The sequence below is a fragment of the Caretta caretta genome, chromosome 6, assembly GCF_965140235.1.
Source record: "Caretta caretta isolate rCarCar2 chromosome 6, rCarCar1.hap1, whole genome shotgun sequence".
Lineage (NCBI taxonomy): Eukaryota > Metazoa > Chordata > Testudines > Cheloniidae > Caretta > Caretta caretta.
Window position 1 is genome coordinate 73669310 of NC_134211.1, and position 27406 is coordinate 73696715.

Here is a 27406-nt window from a genome sequence, read left to right on the forward strand (position 1 = left end):
CATTCTGAACGTCAGCTGAACAGCCTCTTTTGGTGGATATCATCCAGCTAACATCCAAGCTGTTATATGTAAGGAGGTTGAATATGGGTGCAGGGTTTAACCATTATTCTGAGAGACTATGTCAGGAAGAGCTGGCAAGGAGTTCAGTGGCTGCATAGAAATGTTAATTAGGTCCAAATACCAGAACTACATGGCCCAGGCTGAAGCTATCATAATCATCAAACCTATGTGTTACCTCAGTTTCCTCAGAACCATTGTATCATGGGAATCAGTGGAAATACATCAGTCCCAGTGTTCAGGGGATGAAAAAGATATCTGGCCAGGGAGCCTGGACTGAAATTCCCAATGGAACAAAATGTTTGACTCTTCTTGTTCTGGTGTGTGGCAAATAGATCTACTTCTGGGAATTCCCACTTAAGAAAGATGTTCTGCAGGACTTAATATTTGACAGACCATGAGTTATTGTTGAGAAGTGTGTGCTGAGTCGATCTGCCAAAGTATTCTGAAGACTAGGAAGGTACCGAGCCACTGTTGTGATGTAATTCAGAATGCACCAACCTATTTATGCATGTTATACTTATCGTAGAAGATTAGAGTTGGAAGGGACCCCAGGAGATTATCTAGTCCAACCCCCTGCTCAAAGCAGGACCAACCCCAACTAAATCATTCCAGCCAGGGCTTTGTCAACCCGAGCCTTAAAAACCTCTAAGGATGGAGATTCCACCACCTCCCTAGGAAACCCATTCCAGTGCTTAACCATGCGCCTAGTGAAATAGTGTTTCCTAATATCCAACCTAGACCTCCCACACTGCAACTTGAGACCATTTCTCCTTGTTCTGTCATCTGCCACCACTGAGAACAGCTTAGCTCCATCCTCTTTGGAACCCCCCTTCAGGTAGCTGAAGGCTGCTAGCAAATGCCCCCTCACTCTTCTCTTCCGCAGACTAAATAAGCCCAGTTCCCTCAGCCTCTCCTCATACGTCATGTGCTCCAGCTCCCTAAATGATTTTCATTGCTCTCTGATGGACTCTCTCCAATTTGTCCACATCCTTTCTGTAGTGGGGGGGCGGGAGGGGGGCAAAACTTGACCCAATACTCCAGATGTGGCTTCACCAGTGCCGAATAGAGGGGAATAATCACTTCCCTCAATCTGCTGGCAATGCTCCTACTAATGCAGTCCAATGTGCCGTTAGCCTTCTTGGCAACAAGGGCACACTGTTGACTCATATCCAACTTCTCGTCCACTGTAATCCCCAGGTCCCTTTCTGCAGAACTGCTGCTTAGCCAGTCGGTCCCCAGCCTGTAGCAGTGCATGGGATTCTTCCATCCTAAGTGCATGACTTTGCACTTGTCCTTGTTGAACCTCATCAGATTTCTTTTGGCCCAAAATTTGTCTAGGTCTCTCTGGACCCTATAGCATATCTACCTCTCCCCCCAGCTTAGTGTTATCCACAAACTTGCTGAGGGTGTAATCCATCCCATCATTGAGATCATTAATGAAGATGTTGAATAAAACTGGCCCCAGGACCGATCCCTGGGGCACTCTGCTTGATACCATCTGCCAACTACACATTGAGCTATCGATCATGACCCATTGGCCATATCAGCCAAACTCCAAATAACATGTGGCTTATTATCAGGTCCTCCTTTCTAAGTATGATTATATAAAATGAGATAAGGTGTCTCAATTTGTGCACAAGCTTCAAAAAGAACATCAAGAGGAGATGATGGTCTCATTTCTTCAGGACCTTCTCTCTGGGTGTAGATTTGGGAGATCCCTGCTCTTCTAATGTTTTCTGGACAGCAGTCACTCCAAGTAAACCCGTGGGAATAAAACTATTCAAATCTCATGGAGGGGATCTGATACCTCTGGTCAGCTCACTTTGATGTGGAAAGGATGGGCATTTGCATGTAGCATGGATCTTTTGCAGGCTCCCACAGTCCTTCATTTATGGCCATCATGAGCCTGCTGGGCGTGGAAAAGTGTAAGATGTCCTGGAGTTTATGTGTTTTTTTCTTTACCACTTCCATTGGTATATCCAGGGTCTCTGGGACAGCTTGAAGTCCTCCACTGAGGCAGACATAGAAAGGTTCACAGCCTCATCCAGGTGAGATCACATTGGGGACCGGTTGTTCTTCCCCTTGCACTTGAGGCTCTTCTTCACTTTCATCCTCCTGCCTGTCCAGGACCTCAGGCTGTACTATCTGACCTGGGTGGAATGACCTATACTGCTTCTTTGAGGAGGGGGATCTAGCTGTGGAAATGGCAGATGATGCAAGCATTCTAGAATTTGACTGCACTCCCTCGGTCATCCCATAGGGCCATAGTTAGTAGGGTTATGAACACTGAGTTGGTATCAGGAGGGATGCTCCCTATGAATCCCAGGTCTCTTTCTGCTACCTCTCAGAATCCTCTCAAGAATCCCTTCCTGACATTTTTTGGGCTACCCAAAGAGGGAAAGGTGGATGGGTGGGAGATGACTCCCTCCTGTGGCTAAATGAAGATGAGGAGAAGGATTTCATTTCCTCCAAAGGAGGAGCATTCTATTGGAAGTGCCTAGTCTCTGATAGAGAGAGGTCAGTACTGGGCAGACCTCTGATAACTCAGAAGCTGGGTGTCTTGGATATCACTATCTTCAATCGCTCAAGAAGAGATGAGTCTGGTACCATGCTCACAGATAAGTGACTTGGTACCGAATATAGGCTGGGTACTGAAATAGCTGGTATTAAGGTACTGGGTTCCAAGGTGATCAGAATAGAGGTGCTTCTGATACCAAGATACTTGATGCCAGGGCTCTGGGTACTGACACATCTGGTGTCAAGGTCGGAGCCAAAGGGTCAGTATTGAGAGATATGCGATCCATAGACTTAGAGGTGTTCTTTCATTTAAACAAACAAATCACTCTAATTGTCACCACCAGAGGCAGCACCGTGTAGCAAAAGTATTATAGGCAGGGCTGGTAGCCCCACCTATTACTGGGATTGTCTGACACTTCCCATTATAACACCCTGTTAGCAGTTGCTTAGAACTTTACCAAACCTAAACTAATCAGGCTGCAATTTTCCATACCACCTGTCTGCATCAGGCTAAACTGTTCTGGAAAATGTCAGCAAAAACAATTCAGCCAGTTCCAAGAACTAGGCTAAGGAAAAATAAATTGTTTTGCAATGTGAAAAAAATTCTGGTGACCTTTTCTTTGGGAAGTTCTAACATCCCCAAGGACCTGTACAACCTTAAGTCATTCCCCTTGTTTGTATGCATTATGGTACGGTCTTTAGTTACATTATCACATACCATTTTTTCCTGAGGACCCATGCCTCATTCAGTGAACAAGGTGGATCTGCTCTGGGGTTGAATCAGGGCTGTGTAGTAAAGTGTCATTTGGTGCGGAAGTTGGAAGGTGTGTAGGACAGCTGGTTGGAATTTTTTTGATGGAATGGATTTTTCTATCAGAAAATGTTGATTCATCAACATCAAAATGTTTTGAAGGAATGTGACAAGTTAGACTAAATTCCAGTGGAAACCAGGCAGATTTCTAAACCTGCCTGGTCTTCTCCCTACTTGCTGGCTCCTAAGTAGTGCACGTTCCTGAATCCATGGCAGCCCAGGGGGCATTGCCTCAGAGCTGGAGTTCCCAGGGCTTCCATGATCCCTGAGCTTCCTGACTCCCAGGACTCCTGACAGCTCAGGGAGCCTCAGGGAACACATCAAAAATGTCAAAACAAAATGTTATTTTGACTGTTTCTAAACAAAATTATTGGAATTCCCATTCCACAGAAATTTCAAACTTTCATTCTTTTTTGGATTTTTTTTTAAAATATCAGAACTTTCCTCAGAGGAGAAATGCTGGTTTCTAGCCAGCTCTAGTCTGTAGAGAACGAAGCTTGGGAATCCAGGAAGAGAAGAAAACAGTCTCATGGCAAAGGTAGTGGAATGCTGCCCTGGAGAACTGCATTCTGTCCCTGCTTCTACCAAAGACTTCTTATGTAATGCCAGGTAACCACTTATACCAAACTATTAAGTGTGTGTTCCTCATTTTCTGGGTACCTGACTTGAGACTCTGAAATCTGATTTATAGAAGTGCTGAGCACTCACAGCTGAAACTGGTATATGCTATATAATGCTAATTATTCCTCTCCTCATGGGAGTGTTGTGAATTCTTGTGAAGCACTCAGAAATTACAATGATGTGTGCCATAGCAATTATGTTCAGAGCAGATCTTGAAGAGTATACAGTAAATAAGTAGTGATGCCACACCCTGACCAATGAAGAGAAAACAAAATATTGAAAATACTGCTCATTATGTGAACACCATCCATTCTGTGCAATGAATGAGGCAGGGACCTGTGGAAAACACAATCATGTAAGCACCAGAATGCATATGCACAAAGGGACTAAATTAAGGTTTCATATGCATCCTTAAAACTGGCATATCAAAACTTCTGAGTGCTTGACATTGTAATTACAATATTCTTCTTTTAACACAGTTTTTGCAATATATAAGAACATAAGAATGGCCATACTGGGTCAGACCAAAGGTCCATCTAGCCCAGTATCCTGTCTTCCGACAGTGGCCAATGTCAGGTGCCTCAAAGGGAATGAACAGAACAGGTAATCATGAGGTGATCCAGTCCCTGTTGCTCATTCCCAGCTTTTGGCAAACAGAGGCTAGGGACACCATCCCTGCCCAACCTGGTTAATAGCCATTGATGGACCTATTCTCCATGAATTTATCTAGTACTTTTTTGAACCCTGTTATAGTCTTGGCCTTCACAACATCCTCTGGCTAAGAGTTCCATGGGTTGACTATGCATTGTTTGAAGAAATACTTCCTTTTGTTTGTTTTAAACCTGCTGCCTATTAATTTCTTTTAGTGAGCCCATACACATATATGTGTGTGTGTGTTAAGTACAGCCATATTTATATTTGTTCCTGAAAAATAGACTGATTATATACTAATAATGTACAATAATGCAGCGTTCAGACTTTGTAATGTGAAATGGGGAAAGGGGTTAAAGTCTTTTGTGGAATGCTTGAAGAGTATCATCCCCAGTAAATTATTTAGAATACTTAAAAAGAAAGGGAGTACTTGTGGCACCTTAGAGACTAACAAATTTATTTGAGCATAAGCTTTCATGAGCTACAGCTCACTTCATGGGATGCATTCAGTGGAAACTACAGTGGGGAGATTTATATACATAGAGAACATGAAACAATGGGTGTTACCATCACTTTCGTTACAGTGTGTATGGTAACACCCATTGTTTCATGTTCTCTGTGTATATAAATCTCCCCACTGTATTTTCCACTGAATGCATCTGATGAAGTGAGCTGTAGCTCATGAAACTTATGCTCAAATAAATTTGTTAGTCTCTAAGGTGCCACAAGTACTCCTTTTCTTTTTGCAGATACAGACTAATGCGGCTGCTACTCTGAAACCTTAGAATACTTAATGATTGTTGAAATCTTGGCCATTCCAAACATTTAAAAAATGCTTTCCAGAAGATTTCAGAGTCTCAGGTATAATCTCTGGTGGAGATGATGTGGCACTATCCACAGAGGGTGACTCCATCAGAGATATGATAAATTATCTAAATTCCTCCCTTTGATTTTAGAGTGGCACATCACTGTCTTTAACTACTGTTGGATGCTGTATCTCATCTGACATGAACAGTCTGGAAATGCCACTCCCATTGGCTATTATTGCTGTTACAGTCCTAGAAAACATTTTAAATGCAAAGAAAAAATAAAGTGAATAGAATTTTACACAGGTGAAATTTTAAAATATGTCATTCTAACCATTAAAGACCCATATGATATTCAGAGCTTCATTTATTAGCATTCCACTAAGTTCATAGCACTCTTTATGAAATATCTTTTTAACCATATATTCAAAGTAAATTGATCTGTTGAATTATTAATACTATTGTTTCTCACCTGTTGTTGTCTACATAACGTATCAGCATTGGATAGAAGGCATAGAGGTCTCGGCAAAGAACTGCAAACTCATCTAGAATGAGTAGCTCTGCTTCTTGGGTATCACTTTTACTGTCTGCTCTTAGTTGCTCCTCCTCCATTACTATCTTTATAGCTTTCTTCTTTAGTTTCTCCAGAGTTGGAATAAAGTGGGTTTTCAACAGATCAGGCCTGGCTTTGCTGATGATAGGTTGAGCATAAACTGCACATTTAAAGAAAAAAGTAATTCCCAATTAATTTAATCTTGTTAATGCTAATGCTTTTTATTTCTATAGCACTTTTTCATCCAGTGATCTTGGAGCATCTTATACACATTAAGAAAGCATCACAGTAACCTTGTGAAGTAGTTGTTATATAGAGAGTGATAACAACATATAACTGGGAATCTGGAATGCATAAATTATAATCCTAGATTTGTTACCTAATCCAATTATGGCTTTTGGTAAATCACACCTCTCTGACTCAAACTATCATATTTGTGTAAAATTGGAGTTATAATACAAATACTTTTCTGTCAGAAATATTGTGAAGTTCAGTTTGATAGCATGTATAAAGTAACCTGAACATGAAAAAAGCCGTCGACGTGCTAAGCGTTATTGTTATTTCATCACCTTCACAGATGGGAAACAGAGAGGATAAACTTGCTCAAGGTCACAGAGCTAGTTCATAGAAGAATTAGCAACATAACGCAGGTCTCTTGAGCTTCTAAAGACCATGCTGTAAACACTACATAATACTCCCTCCTTAAGTGAATATAGGGCCAGATCTTGTGAGCACTGGGCTTTCTGATCAGTTGGCAAAGTTCTTATTGATTTCAATGGAGTTTCCCATGGTGTGTGAAAGGGAGTGAATTATTCACAGAACTGCTTGGAAGGAAGCATCTCTAGAGCTGAAAGGATACTTAACCCTTCTGACAAAATTTCTATACAATTTAATAGAAAATTATAATCTTTTGCAGGCTTTCTGAATCATTTAATGGATTTGAAAATTATACCCCTATATTCTATAAAATGATTAAAAAATCCTAAAGAAAGCATAACATTCTCTTTTAAATTCTATAGAATTTAGAGTAATTTCTATAAATATATACTAAATTCTTTGAGACTTTTCTGCAAAGTCAGTCTTTCTGGCTATTCAATACGTGACCATATCAGTAGAGATGTCAACTAGAGCACCTTGATGTGGCATGGTCATCTGGAACGTAGACTTCTAATTGGATTCTTCACACCATATTTATTTTGTGGCCCTTTTCCTCACACTTTTTGTGTTTTTGCCTTGCTAGGCTATCAGCAATTTGATTCATGTACCATATCTTCCTATATTTGTGCGTGGCACTAGGCACATTTTTGATGGCACCACATATATGTAAATAAAACCTTTTTAAAATCAAAACTGCTTCCTCCTAATAATATTTATATTATTTGTAATAACATAATATTCTGAATTTCTTCTTGTTATTAGCTATTACATATCACTACGTAACAGTAAAGTAAATGGTAGTAAACAAATTAAATACTACTACGTCTATGGTCATAGCAAATAGTTAGATGCAATTAAACTTAAAAAATTATATTTAGTATAGCTACCTGCAATTCTCTTCATCCAAGATGCTTCATCTATTCCCAGGTTGTTGTTGATGATTTTCAGAATGTTTCCCAGAATGATGCTGAGTTGCTCAGAGGTTACCATTGTACAGCAGGGTCCAGCACTTTTAGGCATATTCTCAGACCCTCTTTCCCACCAGTACGATAAATAGTTGCATAGCATAGGTAAGGTAACCTCAATCACGTGGGGCATTTCAGTGTATCTGGCCCCAGACTCTGCTAAATCATTAATTTCCTTCATTAATCCATCTAGCTGAGGGATATCTGGACACATCTCTTCAACTGTATCTGGCATACCTAAAACTGCATATTAGGGTAGAAAACAATAATGTTTAATTTAAATACGGTATTTGTGTGTGTGTTTTCAAGGTCTAAATGTTTTAAAAACAAAGAATTAGGGGTTAAATAAAATAAGTAATTTAGGATTGAATCCTGCCCCTTCTGCTGTGCATGGCTGTGACAGGATTTGGGGGTTGAGAATGTGACCCTCCCAAATGCCACATTTTACCAAGGTAGTACATTAGTCGTTATAAAGTGGCTGTGGAGCTCTCTGAAAGCTAGATGGGATGATTCCGACCCCCCATAGAGCTAGCTGGTGTCCAGTCCAGCTACATGGGCTAGGTGCAGGACTGAGGATTTAGACCATACTGCTGATCTAGCATGTTACGTTTTCAAAGTGCTGGACAAATAATAACTACTCACAACTCTCCTGTGAGTTAGTATACTATTATCCCCATTTTACAGTTGGGGAAACAGGCAAAGAGAGGTTAAGTGATATGCCCAGTGATTCAGTGTCACAGCTAAGATTAGAACTAACTTTTTCTTAGCTCCCAGACCCAATCTCCTTCACTAGATCATGCTGCCACTCTCCATGAAAAGATGAGATTAGTCAGTTACATTTCGGAGACAGAAACTTGAACTAAATAATAACAGCTGAATGTAACCAGTGAAAAAAATTAGTTTGTGGCTGAGAAACATGATCTGTATGTGTTTGTCACAGTGCAGCTTTCCCCTCTCCTGCTACTTTAACAGCCAATTCACCAACTGACCATCCAGCCTACTCCACTGCCAGACATGTCAGAACAACTTGCCTGTCCCCATTGCTACTTTTGTTAGATATAGCTGCCAGGTACAGAAGCTACAGGCAGTTGCTTTCATGATGGGTTTGTTTGATTTTGTTTGTTTTGGAAGGGTGTTGGTCTGAAGAGAAGGCAGAGCAATAGGGAATTGATGGATTTTTGTGGGAAACAGTCGGAATTGATTGACTTTATTTTGGCAGACAGCAAATGTCATATGTATCACTGACTGAGGTGAAGAGAGCCAGAGTGTGCCATGAGAGCCAGTCATGCTGCCAGGGATAATGGAGCCCTACAAATCATGTGGAACTAATCCTGTACTGTCAATCTGGCTAGGGATCCACATGGGTGGGGTCAGATTCCATCACAGGTTCCCAACTACAATGGCACAAAAAATACTGATGAAGGCCACAATATGATTTCTTAATCCTGGATAAAAAAACTTTATTTTCTGTTTATACAGGCAAATCTTTGCCCCCCTAACCCCCCAAACCCATTATGCCCTGGATGCACCAAACAGTGTCAGGCAAATGTATCGCTACTCAGATTTTGTAGTGAAGGTGTGCCCTTAGACTAATCCCTAAGTATAAAATTTTATAAAAAGAATCCAAATGCAATGTTCAGAAAAACAGGTAAGGGAAGCTGTGCCAGCCCAGCTTCAACCACAGTGTAGCAAGGGCTCAAATAGCAAGCAAGGAAGAGCAGGAGAGTTATTTACTCAACCACACTTTTATTTTTCTCATTGTTTAGATTTCTTCCCACTGTCTGAAGTGCAGCACATTATATTCTGAAGGACAGTACTTACTGGCTCTCTCTCTAGCAGTTTTTGTGTTGAAGACAGAGAGTGGGTTGTAACTGTTCAGAGAAGGTTCAAGGAATGCGACTGGAATGGCTGCTGCAAGGGATGCTAAGCACTCACCAAGTGCTGGACGCTGTCTGTAAGTGACAGATAATTAATGTGATTTCAAAGGAAAAATCTTTCTTAAAGTTCAGCATGCATTATACAGAGTTATCAATTTTTATTCTTATTTTATTTACCATTTTATCAAATTATGAATTAATTTGCCACTCTTGGGAAACTGGTTGTGTTTCTCACATGAATATACCTACAGTATATGATAATGCATGATAAGAAACAGGAAAATACAGCAGTATGAAAACCCAGTATAAATGCCACTTCACATTAAAAGTGAATAAACTGTTCTTCAAGTGTTTGTTGTCCTGAAGAAAAGGAATTTGATTATTATAATTTTAATCTCTTAATAAATTAGATTGCAAACCAAGGATTCTGAAATATTTCAGAATAGTATTGTGATACATAGGGTATTTGTTGAATAACACCACCTCCTGATACATTTCTATAACAATCTTGATGTACATTAATGCATAAAAGTCAGCTAAACAGGAGTAAATCTGTTTGTAAGTGAAGCCTGCAATTACACTTGAAAGCAGCACTGGAGAAAGATGTTTTGTAAAGATCACACTTGCAGACAGTGGAGACAGCAAAATGATGCACTGTTGACAAAATGTGCAAATAAGTTTCCCTGTCCCTGTGAACAGGATATTTGTTTGGCTCTATGAGTAGTAAAGTCCCTTGTTATCCACCATAGAAAGGCTTGAGTTACATTACAAAAATAAGCCATACATGTTTGCAGCATAAAAATGGCAAAAAGGACCAGAGCTATAGAACATTTTACCTGTATCTATAGCTTTGTGCTGCCATTTCCTTTATTTAATTTGACTTCAGCTCCCTAGTCTTCCTTCCCCAACATACAGATGTGCTCACAGCACAGTCTTGCAGATGAGAAGATTTATTATTAGCTATTTCAGGTGTGCCATAAGATGACCCTCTTGAAAATATTTAGATATATATTTTTCTCTCAGTATATAAGAGAAAGAGACTAACTTCAAAAAACATTAAAGAATAAGCCAACATTAATGTGAATCACACTGACCTATCAAGAGTACCCAGCAGTGTAACCACTCAGCCTCACAAGGCCACACATGCTAGAAAGGCCTTCAGTAGACTAGCTAAAGCAATTAATTCCACCTTGTATTAAACTAAAAGTAGGATCATCCAGTACAAAGAATTCTGGGATGTTGTCACATTAAGCAAGTGAAATGCTATCAACAAATACAAGTAAGCTGAAGAAACATTTTACAATGACAGATACTGAATGAAGAAAATTAGCCCAACATCAAACATACATTTACTGAAATTATAGTGGTTAAGTAAAGAATTTATAACCAACATTTAATTAACAGTTTGCTGGTGATGCAAGGATGAGATTAATTAAAAGTAGCATGGCAGTTTGTTGAAATGACCAGGCATATGGCCCTTCTTGTATTGAGGCCAAGAAACTTGTTTCTAAGACAGACATGTGATATCAAGCTTAAAGGTTGAAAAATTATCTTTTCTGGAAGCCATCCATAGTCAAAATGAAGCTGTAATAGGTCTGATTACAAAACATGAAAAATCTCTTTCAAATATACATGCAGTATGTATTAGTGATTAGTGTTCTCATGCTGGCTTTGCTCTTCTGATGCATGGAGAAAATGCTTACATAGCATCAGAAGTCCATGTAGTTAGTTATCACATTTTAAATATTCAGCCTGCAACTACAGATGGACCATGAACTGTGCACACAAATGGCAGCACTTACATAAGCAATGGAAACCACCTTTGTGTGCACAAATACAAGTGAGGTTAAGGCCCCTCTGTAAATCTGATCCTTAATGTTAACTATCATCAGCAAATTCAGATAAAAATATGATTATCTAACATAAGCATGTACCTACTCCATGTACAAAATTCATATTTCTGTAGACAACTAGGGACTTCTGTGCACAAATCTGGTAATTACATGTGCAAATATCCCTTTGTACAGATTTTGTGGCTGCAATTTAGGTACCCAGAGCTAAGTTCACTTCAGGGTTTGTGACAACTTCTGCTGGAGAGTCCTTGGGCAAAGAAGGGAGCAGAAGTGGCACAGGGCACCTGCCCCCTCTTGTATACCAGTGACACCACAGAAAACCAAATCAGCCTTACAATAAGTCTGTAAAATTCTCCATTATATATGATGTCATATCTGACTCAGGTCATTTCCAGTTTTCAACAGATTATATGTACTTGTTTATTTATTGCTCCTGCAGTATCTGTTTATCTTGAAGACATTTGTTCTCTGTCAGTTTTACCAGAAGCAAAGATCTGAAGATGTCTTTTATCATAATCTATGGGTGCAGAATGTTCAGATTAATGCTGGAATAAAATTTTTAAAACTCAGTAATTACACACTCTACAAATGGGAAACTCTGTTTCAACACATGACATTAGGATAAATTGCCTCATAAAATCCAATAGCCATAAATATTAAAAGATACTGTCTGACTGGCATTTTGTGGACTACGTGAAATGAAGAGATTACCTTGTCCATTTACTAGCAAATGAGTGTTCATTCACAAAGCCCATCAGCATCACTACCAGGAATGTGTAAACTGCAAGAAAGCACCTAAGAGCCTTCCCTGAACCTTTACTCATTTTAAAGCATAAGAACATAAGAATGGCCATACTGGGTCAGACCAAAGGTCCATCCAGCCCAGTATCCTGTCTACTGACAGTGGCCAATGCCAGGTGCCCCAGAGGGAATGAACCTAACAGGTAATGATCAAGTGATATCTCTCCTGCCATCTATCTCCACAACGCCGCAAACCAGCTGACTGCCACAGGCAAGAGGCAGGGGAGGGAGGGGGGAGGAGCAAGGACGCAGCGTGCAGCCTCCTCCTCCCTCCCCTGCCTTCTGCCTGCGGCAGTCAGCTGGTTGGTGGCGTTCACAAGGGAGGGGGAGCCTGCGTGCTGCGTCCTCGCTCCTCCCCCATCCCTCCCGCTTCCTGAATGTTGCAAACCAGGGGGAAGGCGCTAATCTGCAGGGTCCGCCAGTGGGCAGGAGGCGCTGGGGGGAGGTGTAGGGGAGCTGATGGGGGGGCTGCCAGCCGTGTACAAAGCAGGTGGCCAAATGACATGGCGGAGCATTGTACAACTTTCAATGAACATGTTCTGTAATGGAGCAGGGGCGTAAGATCGAAACAATGATAAGCTAGAGGATGTTAAATGGGGAGTTACTGTACTAAAATCCAGGTCTCCTACATCCTGGGAGAGTGATCTTACCCCTGGGCTAAAAATGATAAGCGTGTGAATGTAGTGGGGGAGGCTCCCCCACCACTACCCATCCTCCTCCTCTAGCTTGCGAAAGAAAAGGTTTAAATGCTTAACTCCAGGAGAGGATTCACAGCTGTGAATCCCAAGCTGCAACAGGTGCTTAAGCCCATTGGAGGCAGGGGGTTAGGCCACAGATCTCTCCTCAGAATTTCCTACTAAGTGAGCTGGCATTTGTGAATCCAATTCGTAGAAGCCTAACTCTCTCCATGCAGTGTATTGTGAACCGGGGTGCTTAATTCATGGCTGTGAATTCCACTGGGTGTCAAGGCACCTAAAAGATAGGCACTGCCATGCTCAGCATTATAATGACTAAGTCCCTTTGTGGATCTAGCCCTTTGCTTACCCGCATTACCAGCCTACCGTATACACTTGCAGACTAAGTTTGCACTGAAGCTTTATGGTTGCATTCCTAGCAGAAAGAGAGGGAAAAGAAAAATAATCCAAGAGTGTATCCATCAGACTCTTTCTTTCTTGGCACATAACTAAGAACTTCTAAAAGATATTGTGAGAAATAATAGTAATCAGATTTTGATGTGCCATCTGTAAGTGTTCTGTGCCCTCCTTGAACTGCTATAGAATCTCATGTGACCCTGGAGTTGGAAGCAGCTTCTCTTTTCAGTATCCAAACCACAACAGAAACTGTCCTCTGTGCTGAAGTAGGTCAAGGTGTAAGAATGACATACCTCCTATTGCACACCTTGCAATATTAAAGAGAGAAGATTTTTTAAAAATCCCAAGACTGCAAAACCAAGCCTCACATACAATACTCATCAATGGAACCTTATTCCGAGACTACAAAAATACCAAAGCCTATTGTAGCAATGCAGTTTTATATACTGCAAACTGTATTTACCTTCCTGAACTAGAGAAGTGCTGAATTCTGAAAAGACAAAACCAGTAGCCTACAACATAGTTTCTTATTGCTTTTGTAAATGGGAAGATTTGCTATATGTTCACTACTCGTCTTATTAACTGAGATAATAGTGAAAATGACCAGTGGAAGCTTTTAGCTAAATGGAATCTGAGGAGAAATAGTGTAAGGTGGGTTACTTTTTCAAAAAGACATGCAACAATGTTAGAATCAATATATGCATTGTTAAATATTACTGAACAATAGCAGTACCATTAAAACTAAGTAAGGCAAGTCTAAGACAGCCACTGCTTTGCTATGTTTGTGACCTGACATCAGGGACTTTGACTTACCATCTGCTCTTCAACTGCCCACCAACAGATTGTAGTTTTTGGATTCAAGTTCCATTGAAGAATGTATAAAGTTATGCAAATCTATGTCCCTGATTTATTTGTTCTATTTCTCAGTGCAAGAAAAGATGGTGATTTTGTAATGGTTATTATGTAAACAATTGGCAATAAAAATGATCTTATGTAACTGGAAAACATGAAAAATGTTTATGTTGGTCTGAGTATTTTCTATAACACTATGTATGTGAGACTGTTCTCCTTTGACGCTTAATGGCGATTGACTTTTTCCAGAGAATTATTTCAGTAACTCTAGTATAAGGGAAAAGGAGGACTTGTGGCACATTAGAGACTAACAAATTTATTTGAGCATAAGCTTTCGTGAGCTACAGCTCACTTCAAGGGGTTATATAAGATCAACCTGCCTCTCTTCTTTTAAAAAAATGCTTGGTATTTTTATATTGATTTATCACAGAGTACATGCAAACATTCCTGTTTGCCAAGTGAATTCACTGCAATAATAATAACCTATTTCTCTGAGATTTCTGCACCTGTTCTTTTCATCAGTATTTTCTGGGGGCGGGGAGGACTTTTTCCTGATGAATGTATGTACAAAAAATATATAGAATATATAGAAATACAAGAACAGAAAAAAAAGGAAGAAAAAATCCAGGACAATTTTAAGATAAGGTCACTTTATCGCATAGTAAAAGCTTACAGTTGTTTTATTGCTAGGAAAGAAATGGAAAAGGCAGAAACAGAATACACATAAATAAAAAATACCCAGACATTCAAGACGTATATTTCTGTTTATATCCTTTTCATTCAAATTTGGCTTCTTTGTGATAAAGAACATAATGTATTACTATCAGAAACAGCAACCACAGAACATTTCACAATAGAAAGATTTATGTAGAATTCAAAAGTAGAATCCCAATCATATTTCACTGTGAAGAAATATTTTTTTAATTTAAAAAGCAAAATTGAAAAAAACCCAAATATGAATGCTGAAAATTTAGGATAATAGAATATCAGGGTTGGAAGGGACCTCAGGAAGTCATCTAGTCCAACCCCCTGCTCAAAGCAGGACCAATCCCCAAATAAATCATCCCAGCCAGGGCTTTGTCAAGCCTGATCTTAAAAACTTCTAAGGAAGGAGATTCCACCACCTCCTTAGGTAACGCATTCCAGTGTTTCACCACCCTCCTAGTGAAAAAGTTTTTCCAATATCTAACCTAAACCTCCCTCACTGCAACTTGAGACCATTACTCCTTGTTCTGTCATCTGCTACCACTGACAGCAGTCTAGATCCATCCTCTTTAGAACCCCCCTTCAGGTAGTTGAAAGCAGCTATCAAATCCCCCATCATTCTTTTCTTCCTCAGACTAAACAATCCCAGTTCCCTCAGCCTTTCCTCATAAGTCATGTGTTAAATTAACATTCTTAAACAGATGAAAACTCTTACGACACCTTTGTTTCACCTTGCCCAAGGAAGAAAAACTGAGTCCATTTACAATAATGAGAGTAATAATAATAGTAAAATATAATAGTAAAAAATATTTTAAAGGTAAAAGTAAGGAAAGTAATATCCTTAGCATGGAAGCTACTTTAATTATATCATATGACTGTCAGAAAGCATGCATTAAAATCACAAGATTCAAAAGATTCCACTCCCCCAGGCTCTTCCTACTCCCACTCCACCCCCTCTTCCCAAGTGCCTTCTGCACGCTGCTGAACAGCTGATTCGTGGTGGGCAGGAGGCACTTGTGTGGAGAGGGAGGCGCTGATCCGTGGGGCTGCCGGTGGGTGCTTAGCACCCACTATTTTTTTCCCGTGGGTCTTCCAGCCCCAGAGCATCCATGGAGTTGGCGCCTACATTCCCATCATCCTTGGTTCAAAGAAATAATTTGCTCTGTACAATTGCTCTTTTTTACTTCTTAATAGTCCAGTGGACCCAGAGATTCTCTGGTTTAGTGGTTCTCAGATATTGAAATAATTTGGCTAATAATTTGAAATAAAATTCCTTGGTTATTTGCTACTAAAATTCCTCCTTAGTCCTCCTAAATTCTGTTTCGTGTTTTACCTGCATAGTTTGTACTCCCTTCCATTAGCTTCATTTGAACTGAATTTCCATTTATGAAAGGGATGGCTGTTTGGCTTGAATAATGGGACAGAGCAGGGCTGGGAAGAGGCGGGGTGGGGGGCAGGGTGGGGGTAGGAAGAGAAGAAGTGGAGGTGGGAGCTTGGAAGAAGGGGTGGAGTGGTAGTGGGGCCTGGGGTGAAGAGGGGTTCGAGCACCCACAAAGAGCTGAATAAGTTGGCACCTACAGATGGGGAGATAACTAACCAGAAATATTAGAGAAATAAAGATGCATAAAGATTAACTGTCAGAGACTGAAGTGTCAAATTTAGAGTCAGTGGAACAAATTTATAAAATAAAAATTAACAAGACATCAGGACCAGGGGTTGCTTAGGAAGAATCAAAGTAAGTTATAAACCCTCCTCAGTTAGAAGTTCTGTTAAGAAGAAATTTGCCATATTATATAATTACAACAGGGTTTCCTGCAGCATCTCTGAAGCATCTGGTTCTGGCTATAGTCATAAACAGGATGCTAGACCAGATGGACTACTGGTCTGATCAGGTACACCAATGTTTATGTTCCCATAGAAATAGTTCATTTTGTATTATTTCTGTATGTAAATATTATACTAACAAATGTGCCATTATTTTAATAAAAGTACACTTACCCTTTCTATTTATCATTCCAAACATTTCATTACTTGTACTAAAATCACTTACACTTATTACAGCTAACTAAGGTCCAGATTTTTAAAGGCATTTAGGTATCGCTCTGCTTAGCGTTGCAACGCCTAAATGATTTAGGAGCCTAAATATCATTTTCAAAAGGGAATTTAGGAGCCAAAATCCAATTGACAGTCTATGGTATTTAGATTCAGTTAGGCATTTCAATGCTGAGCAATGCCTAAATAGTTTTAAAAATCTGGGCCTATATCTTCACATTGAAACACCCCTCTTTTGTTAGATGCACAGCAAGAAATATTATCTCTAGTTTCACAAAGGTATTAACCACTTTCATTCAATACCTTTCAACATAGATGTTCTTTCCAGTCCCAAGGGAATATAGGCTACAAAGAATTCTATAACATGAAACTTGCACATCACCCACTGAAAGGGAAAAAAAATAGAGTTGACATATTGTCATTACAATTTCATTGAAAAGTTACTCTTGAAAAATAGAAAACAATATATTTTTGCTCTATTATACAATCTAACCAAATGCTGACTGAATGTTTATTTGTAAAGTACTTTTGGCCTGTCACTCTTGTGCTTATATATTATTTATTTTCAGTTTCTCTGGTAACTATCCAATGATTTATGCAACTCTCAAAACTTTGCAAATCATTATACACTCTTAAATTTATCAAATATATCTTAAATTCTCAAATAATCAAATTTCCAAGGCTTAATTTCCAATTAAACCGAAGCAGTCTACCTATGTCATCTGCAGGGGCCTGATCCAAAGCATTGTGGACTCAATGAGACTATTTCCACTGATTTCAGACCTTTACTCTCTATCTCCTTTACCTCTGTGCCATAATCTCCACAAATGCATAAAAGAAAAAATGGGGTTTGCAGATGGACATACTGCAAAACCTCAAGGGAAACACTTAGAGTGAATAGAACTGTTTACTTTTCCTTGCCACTCACTAGCATTTTTAAAATATACCTGAAAATCCCTATTTCTTATTCATAATATTTTAATTTTTAATATTTCAAACTAAGCAAGCATTCATTTAATAGGATACTTTCTCCAGCGTAAGGTGAAAACAGTACCATCTTCTTTTACTACAGAGCTTTGAGCATATCTTCAACTTCTTGCTCATTTTACTCCAACAAAATAAAAGTATGCAACAGAAGTTTCTGCAATACCTCATTTGCATTTTTTTAGGAAATGATGTCTGTATTATCCAACACATTAGAAAAGAGGAAGGTTGAAGGGGAATTTTAAATTAACCTCCATGCTTGGAGAGGTATTGTGCATAAACAATTTTGCTTTCGGCACTTAAAATCTCTTATTTTTACATAGGGAATAAAAATAAAAAAAGCAAATCATCTCTTTAAACAAAACATATATTTCCAGTAGCCTAAAAGAATTTTGGCATTAACTGACCTGCTCTCAGTTATGCTAGATTTACAAAAATGTAATTCTAATGAAGTCAAATTTTTTAAAACCAAAATTCAATTAATTCCAGGCTTAACAGTGGTAATATGCCACGGTAACTGAGCACAGACTTTGATCCAATGAACTCATACATTCACTATTAAAAGTCTTTTATGTTATTACCACAGAGTAAACCTTTAAAAATAAATGACAAAAATGAGAAGACTTACAAAGTAAATCAACACCAAACTGATGCTGCGCAATATGTTCAAAAATTGATGTCAATATAGGCAATAATGCCACTGTAGTATAGTTGATGTTCTGTGAGACACCTTTAATTTGTGTTCGTGAATGGGTAAATTTCCCAAGTTTAAGATTTTCTAAAGTCTTTTCCAGATCTTCAGCCGCATTTTCAAAGAATGCACGTAATCCAGCTTTAACCAACTCTGAGCCTGATTTCATGACGGTTCTACAAAATAATTTGGAAAAAATCTGAATTAAATTCCACACTTATTGTCAACATATTTTTATAAACAGAGATATATTTACTTGTTGGTTTAGTTTCTATGTATCTGAAATCAGTCTTTGAAGTTACACTGCTATGTCTCAGTGGAGTTTTGAATTATGACTGAAAAGGCTAGTTAAATGAGATATTGTTGTCCTAGGTGCTGATAAAAGACAACTAAGTGCATATTCCCCAAAAGAACTTGAACTTTAAAACTCCTCTGGGATGGGGGTTGTATGTGTGGAAGCCAAATGGCATTTTACATTCAGTTCATGGAGGTGAAGAAATGGAATGAACATGATGTATATACAGTGGTACAGACAACAAGAAAGCACAAAGCATCACATGCAAATGTTTTCACCAACCCCTTCCTAAATGTTGTAATCCCACAATCCATGACCCTACATCAAATGTGACAGAATGGCCTTCTGAGCATGCCTCACCATGCTTTTAATCAGCTGGTGTTGGAAAAACTCCTTATACATCAGGTACAAGATGTAGGACACCTAATCCTGCTCCCACTTTTATTGGTGCCACAGTAATCTGGCAGCCATGCACGGTGAGCTGAATTCCTGTAACACAGCATCCCCAACTAAGAAGGGCAGGCCACTCATATGCATTACAGTTCCACCCTCCTATCCCTTTGTGCATATCTTCAACTTCTTCCTGCATGCAGATATCCAGAGTGACGGCCAATCACACCAGCCTCTTGCTCTGGTCAACAGGTGAAGTAACACAGCAGGTTAGTAGCTAAGCTGGGAATGTTATCCTGACTCCCAATCCACCACCTTTTCCACTAGCTACGCTGACTCTCATCAGTTCTAAATGTAACCACCTGCTACTGGAAAAATCATACAAGTTTTGCAACAAATATGTTAAAATTTTTTGTATATTACTTCAAATCAAACTTTAATAAAGTTTCTGAGAACCACCTTAAATATTCTAGTTATATAAATGGCAGTTTTTGTTGTTATTAATAAATCCTGTATTTCTATATTGCTTTTATTTCTTGATCCAGAGTACTTAATTAATTAAGCTTCACAATATGCTTGTGAGGTAAAGAAGAGATGTATGCACTACAATGTGCAGTCTCTTCTACCATACAATACAACACAACAGCTGTTTCAAAGTGAACAAGAACACTGCAACCAAAGTACGGTAAGACATGAAAAAGAGTATTGTACCCAATGAACCCATTCAGTAAATGTAGACAGACAGAATGCGATCACGCGTGTTTAGATTTGGTAAGGACAATGAGGCTACAGAAGAGTTACTTATCGTAAAGTAACTGGAGTTCTTCAAGATGTGTGGTCCCTACCTGTATTCCACTTGACGTATGCATGCACTCTACGCACCACAGACCAGAGAATTTTTACTAGCAGTCCATTGTCCTGCAGCCCTCTCTCCTCCTTGTGCTCCAATCTGGGGGCATAAGGGGCAGTGTGGATTGACCACCGCTCCACATACCTTTCCACTGCCAATAGCCCAGAATAAGGTTCTTTCACAGAGGGGAAATAGAGTGGGTAGTGGAATAGGTAGGAATCACATAAAGAACTCCACTTACTGTAAGGTAAGTAATCCTCCCTTTCTTCTTTGAGTGATAGTCCCTATGTGTGTTCCACTTGTGGTGACCCATAATCAGTATTCATTGAGGAGGAGGGTATGAGGAACCTTGCTTTACCACAAACTGGAGGACTGCTCTGCCAAAAGATGCATCTGCTGTAGAAGTTTGTACCAGGGCATAATGTCTCGCAAAAGTACGGATGGAGCCTCATGTTGCTGCTCTGCAGATCTCTAGAAGACAGATGTTTCAAAGTGCGGAAACAGGTGTAGCATGGGCTCCAGTCAAGTTGGCCCTCACTTTCTGAGCGGAGTGGTTGCCATCAGCTCATAACAAAGCAGGATGCTGGCCAAAATCCATTTGGATAGTCTTTGTGAGGTAGTAACTTCCCCTCTCATGTATACGGCAAAGGAAGGAAACAGCCTGGGAGATTTGCAGAAGAATTTCATCCTTTATAGGTAGAAGGCTAGAGTTTATGAATACCTAGTGTGACAAAGTTCCTCCTCTGCCTTGGTGAGTCCTGCACTTTTTGGCGGATTTGCTCACCTCAGAGGTTCACGGCAGCCCTCAGTTTGGCCGCTTCTGCTAGAGGCTCAAACCTGCCATTCACTCAGCTAACCTCATCATTAGCCAGCATGGGGAAAATGGAAAACAATCTCCACAGTCTCTGTGGTCCCACCTAGTGGGTCGGGGACAGGCCAGATCCCTTTCCAAATTAGACCTTCCCTTCTGGTGCTGCTCAGAGACCATATCAACTCCTCCTGTATCCAATCAGGAGTTGGGGGGATGGGGAGAACCCGGGCCCACCCTCTACACCAGGTTCCAGCCCAAGGCCTTGTGGGTAGCAGCTGTCTATGTCTCCTGTATCAGCCGTGTGACAGCTACAACTACAACTCCCTGGGCTACTTCCCCATGGCCTCCCTCAGCACCTTCTTTATCCTCAATGCAGGGTCTTCCTCCTGAGGCCTGATCACACTTGTACTCCTCAGTCCTCTAGAAGCACGCCTTCTCACTCCCTGCTCCTTGCACACCCCCCACTAACTGATGGAAGGTCCTTTTTAAACCAGGTGTCCTGATTAGTTTGCCTGCCATAATTGATTCTAGTATGTTCCTAATTGGCTCCAGGTGTCTTAATTAGCTTGCCTGTCTTAATTGGTTCTGGCAGGTTCCTGATTGCTCTAGTGCAGCACCTGCTCTGATCACTCAGGGAACAGAAAACTATTCATCCAGTGGCCAGTATATTTGCCTTCGACCAGACTCCTGTACCCCACTGGTCTGCGTCTGTCACATAAGAGAATGGAGCTTCTTTTCCTCTGATGGGGTGAGGCTTCAAATATAAGATGGACAAGTGAATCATCTGGTTCAGATGGAATTCTAAGATTACTTTTGTGATGAATTTGAGGTGTAACCTCAAGAAAACCTTGTTCATATGGAAGACTATACAGGGAAAGTCAGTCATAAGAGAACACTGCTCACCTCTTCTGGCTGAGGTGACTGTAACCAGAAATGCAACTTTCACAGAAAGATGCATGAATGAACATGAGGCTAAAGGTTCAAATGGGGGTATTCATCAATGCTGACAGGACAAGATTGAGGTCCCATATCAGGTTTGGTTTCAGCACTGGAGAAAAGGTTCAGGACAGTTCCTTCAGAAGTCTTGCTCTCATAAGGCAGAATGTCTGCCTACCGGATGGTGGAAAGTGCTAATAGCTGCCAAACATACTTGCAAGAAGCTGATGGATAACCTTGACTTTTTTAGAGAAACGAAGTAGTTCAGAATAGTAGGGATCTCTGAAGATTTCGGAAGCATCTGACAATGCTGTCACCAGATAGAGAATCTTTTCCATTTTGCTGTGTAGCATTTCCTTATGGATCTTTCCTACTATTGCTAAAGATGGCTTGTAAATCCTCCAAGCATGACTTTTCTAGGTCCATCATTCATCCGAATATCATATTGTTAAATGGAGGTATGCTGGGTTGGAGAGTTGGATCCTGCCTCTGTCCTGAGTCAATAGCTCTGTTAATAGCCGAATATGGATGCACAGATGCAAGGACATCTGAAGAATGCTCAGGAGCCAGAATTGCCTGGGAAACCATGGTGCAATCAACAGCACTGATGTTCCATCCTGCCTGATTTTCCTTAGAACTCGAGGTAAAAGAGGGATGTGTGGAAATGAGTACCTCAGCTGTTCTGATCATTGAGCTAGAAATTCATTCCCCCTTTAACTGTGGCCCTAAGCTGCCTTGCAGCATTACGTCAGGCATTTCTTGTTCTCTTGAGATGCAAAGAGATCCCATGATGGGAATCCCAACTGCTGAAAGCATCAGTATGTGTAGTTCCTAGTCATGGTCTCTGGTGATGTCTGCTGAGTCTGTTTACCAATGTGTGGTGCAACCATGGAAAGCACACTGCAGAGAAGGTGATCTGGTGACAAATGCACCAGTTTTAGAGATTGACTATTTCTATGCAAAGAAGGGTGGCCCTTGCTCTCCCTGTTCTGCTGACATAATAAACTGTTGTCATGTTGTATGACATGGTCTGAATGTGCAAGATTCAAATAAATGGAATCATTTTCAGGCTTCATATATGGAATGCAGCTCCTGAAGGATTACGTGCAACTGGGATTCTTGGTGGTCCAGGTACCCTGTTCAATGTGTTCATTGAGGTGGGCTCCCTATCTTAGTAAGGAGTTATCTGTAATCATTATTTTTATGGGTGAAAGAGGGACAAAGGGCACTCCCATGCATACTGTCTCCCTGTTTTCCCATAAGTCAGAACTCTGGGGGAGTGAGATGGGGTGTTCACCCCATACTTGCTCTGAAAGGGTTAATGAAGACAAAGAAGGGGACTAATTAACCCAGCAGACCATAGCTGAGAGGAAATCAGGTGGGTATATAATCCTGGGACTGAGTGAGGGAGCCCAGCTGGGGAGGGATGAGCTGGGCTGGGGTTATGAAGACAGGAAATTGGCAACAGAAAAGGGGGCTGCTGGGAAAATCTGCAGTCACACCCTGGGAGAAGGGAGGTGCATTTGGGCCAGCAAACCCAGAGAGAAAGGAAGCCAGAGAGGGAGGACAGGGCTCAGGGAAAGGCAATAAGGTCTAGAAGGGAACAGGCCTTGACTGCTGACTAGAGGGTCCCTGAGCAAGAACCTGGAGTAAAGTGTGGGCCTGGGTTCCTCTGCCAGCCACTGATGGAGTGGCACTATGAATAAGTGAATGGGAAGACTGCCTAGGACTGCTGGTGAGGAAAGACTCTCATTCGCTGGAAGGTGAACCCATTTAGTGACTTGGTCAGAGGGCTGAATCACAAAGAGGCTACGGCAGCTCGTTGAGCAAGGGAGGGGGTGCAGATCCAGAGAGAGAGAGGCGGGGCAGCGAATAGCTGTGAGAAGGGGCATCGACCTCGTGAGCTATTCCCCAGAATGACCAGGAGGAGGTACCATCGTAGTGGTGAATGGAGCACCCCGCCACAGGGAGTGAGATCATTCTGTCCAGACTGTGCTTTCTTGGCATGTAGACTGTCCATAACCAAGCGTGTAGACATCAAAATCAAAGTTTTGCAATAAGTACACAAAGCCATGTACCCTAAGAAGGTGAGACTAGTCTGAATTGCTGTCTGGGGGTACAGCAGAAGCTAAGTGATGAGGTCTTTCATACACTAGAATTTGTCCCAAGGAAGGTAACCTTTGGCTCTGATTGAATGTAGGGGTGCTCCAACAAAGTCTATAGTCTGAGTGGGAGCTAAAACTGATTTTGCTATGTTTACTTGGAGCCCTAAGGATTGTAGTAGTCTGTGCAGGGGCAGAGTTGTCATCCATACTTCTTGATATGATTTCCCTGGGATCAGCCAGCTGTCGAGGTAGGGGAACACTGATGAATCCTCATGATGCCGGTGAGCTGTCACTATTGACAACACCTTAATGAATACCCCTGGTGCCATCAAGAGGCCGAAGGGGAGCACTCTGTATTGGTAATGGTCTAGGCCTAAGGTTTCAGAGGAACAGCCGTGTTAGTCTGTATTCGCAAAAAGAAAAGGAGTACTTGTGGCACCTTAGAGACTAACCAATTTATTTGAGCATGAGCTTTCGTGTGAATCTCAGGAATCTCCTGTGTATGGAATAGATCTCTATGTGGAAATAAGTGTCCTTTACATCAAGAGCTGTGAACCAGTTACCCTTGCTTAGCAAGGGGATTATACAGGCCAGGGTGATCATTCTGAAACTCAGGTGGTGGATGAAGATGTTCAGCTGTCTGAAATTTAGCATGGGCCTCCAGCACCCTTTCTTCTTGGAAATGAGAAAATATCTTGAGTAAAATCCTTTTCCTCTGTGTTTAAGAGGTACTGGTTCTATGATTTCCAGATGGAACAGAAAGTCTACTTCTTGTCTGAGCATCTTCTTGTGAGAGGGGTCTCTAAAGAGGGAGGAGGAAGGATTTTTTTTATGTGGGGAATGAGAGAGAAACTATTCTAGAATGGTGGTGATTATCTCCAGAACTCATTTGTCTGATGTTGTATAGTTTCATGCTGGGAAAAATGAGTGAGGCAAATGGTGTGTAGGAGTCTTGAATAAATAAACGTGTCAGGGGGACTGATTTGTAACTGTCAAAAGTCCCATCTAAAGGATTTCTTGGTGGGAGGCTGGCACTGGAAGGGGAATGTAGGGGGTTGTTGTGTTTACTGCACTACATTCTCTGGTGTTTCCTAGGCAGCTTGTAGGTCCTTTGATGGCAGAATGGTCGAGGGGCTGGCCATTGTCCATAAGCCTGAGTCTTGAGGTATTTCCTCTGTGGTGCTGGAGCACAGATATCTAGTGAGCAAAGAGTTGTTCTTGAGTCTTTGCGGGAATATAGCGATTCATCTGACTTCTCCCTCAATAGGTTATTTCCCTCAAAAGTCAGATCCTCCACAGTGGATAGGACTTCTTTGGGAAATCTGGAAGATTGGAGCCATGAAGCTCATCTTATGACTATGGAAGTTGCCATCGAGCATGAGGCTATACCTGCTTCATCCACTGAAGCCTGGAGGGCCAATCTAGCAATTTTCCTTCATCAATAATTATTTGGAAATAAAGTCTATCTTCTTGAGGGAGTTTGCTGTTGATTTTAGAGAACTTATTGTAATTAATAAAATCATGTTTTGGTATTAAATCTTGGTAGTTTGCTATGTGGAACTGTGAGCTTGCCAAAGACAAATTTTCTCCCAAAGAGATCTAAACATTTGGCCTCCTTATCAAGCGGTGCAGATTTGGGGTGGTGTTGCTTGTTTCTTTTGGTGATAGCTTGCAGCAGTAAAGTTTGGAGTGAGATGTCACAGTAAGTATTCTGCCCCCTTCCAGGGAATGAAATGTTTCTCCTCCATTCTCTTTGGAGTGGGAGCACAAATAGCAGACTATCTTAGCCCATTCTAAGATGGTCTCATTAATTCAGAGTGCCATTTTACTGGGACCAGCACTCTGAAGGATATCTAGGAGTTTATGAGGGTGTTCTGTACTTCTCCAAGGGGATCTGGAGCATGTTTGTGATTCTCTTCAGGAGATCCTGTAACTGCCTGTAGTCATCAGGTGGTAATGGTGGGGATGGCATGACCACTTTATCATGAGGATGGTAACCTCTCAGGGGTGAGTGGTTCTGTGTGATCAGGTTGTTCCTCCTCCTCAGAGGGTTGAGGCTCTTTCCTGTGTGTGGAAGCCTATCTAGATTCCCAAAGTGAGCTCATTGATTCGGGATGTTTCATATACAGATCCCAGGGACCCCAGTAAAGCCAGTACAAACAGGCATAGGGGAAATGAAGGGGTCCCCATGGAGAAGGTCACCAATAGTCCAGAGTTGGGTAGTTTGTCCTATGAGAGAGGGAAAGTGCCCAAAAGACCTTAGAGCCTCTGTCAGGGCAGATCCCATGTCTTGACAGGGGTGGTGAAATTCTCCCACTGATTCTGGACTCATCAGAGGAAAAAGAAGCTTCTAAATTGATGCGCAACACTGTTGGTACTGAAGGTTTTATTATACTTCAACTGGTCAATGGTAATGGTGAGTGGAGAACAGCAGGTATAGTAACCTCCATGGTGAGCGCTGGATCAAACAATATTGGTTCTTCTAGGCCTGCACAGATAGTAAGGTTTTCTGGTAGAGTTTGTCCAGACTGTGATGCTGGACAGTGGACTGGGCTTCTTTCCTTTGGAAGTGTAGCTGGTGTCAACTTCAGACAGGAAACAGTCTCTTGTACTGACGACTCCTCCTCTCTCAGCGTCAGCTTCGTCATTGTAGGAGGGTTATGCTGCTTTCTTTCCCTTGCTGGTACCCAGGATGGTCTGGCCCCCTTCAGCTAAGGATGGATTCAGGTCACTTTTGCCACTTGGTGCCAAGAAACCAGTACTGTGCTCCTTGTGAACTCCTAACATCTCTAAGCTGGGATACTGTCTCATATGACTTAAGGGGGTGACAGAAAGGAGGTCCTCTTTTTGAATGAGGACTTGGAGGGGGATTTCTCAGGTTTCTTGTGAGAGTGTTTTCCCTTACACTCCTTGTCTCTCTGTCTGGAAGAGTCTTTAGCCCTGATTATTCCCAGAGCCAGAGACCAGGGTACTGGGGGCAGAATCTAATGGGCCAGGATCAGACCGAAGTCTCACTGTGCAGTCCATCAGGAATTCTAAACCTGAACTTATGAGCATGATGGGTTCAACTAGGAAAGGATCAGCATATATTGAACTTGAAGGTGATATGAGCTCACTGAAGCAACAGAGGCATGTGTCATAAAAGTCGCTGATTGGAAAAACCTGGCAGCAGGCTATGCAGAGCTTGAATCCTGGGATCCTGGACAAACTAGGCACCCTGTGCAGGGCAGTGACCAGGTGGGGGAAGACCTCTAAACCTTAAAATCTGCTAAACTATTCTAATTAGAAACGATCTAAAACTATCTACAACTATGTCCAATGTTAGAACAAGAGTGTTAGCTAATACCGAAAACACTGAAGAGGTTCCATCTCAGACTACAGGTAGGAGAAAAGAACTGGAGAGGTGGTTGGTCTGCACTGCTCCTTTTGTCCTCCAATCAGTTCACAAGGAGGGGACGTGTGTAGGTCCAGA

General features: G+C 41.2%; 1 protein-coding gene across 13 annotated transcripts in view; it reads right to left on the reverse strand.

The window, feature by feature from the left end:
• The window catches only part of RYR3 (ryanodine receptor 3), a 564793-nt gene that overhangs the window by 131034 nt on the left and 406353 nt on the right, over positions 1–27406 (reverse strand). For all 13 annotated transcript variants that reach the window (XM_075129723.1, XM_075129725.1, XM_075129722.1 and 10 more), the window contains exons 63-67: positions 18485–18723; positions 17176–17257; positions 9463–9593; positions 7564–7884; positions 5939–6179 (exon numbers count right to left, since the gene is read on the reverse strand). In XM_075129723.1, the coding sequence (XP_074985824.1) occupies positions 5939–6179; positions 7564–7884; positions 9463–9593; positions 17176–17257; positions 18485–18723 (1014 nt within the window). The remainder of the gene's footprint in view (positions 1–5938; positions 6180–7563; positions 7885–9462; positions 9594–17175; positions 17258–18484; positions 18724–27406) is intronic.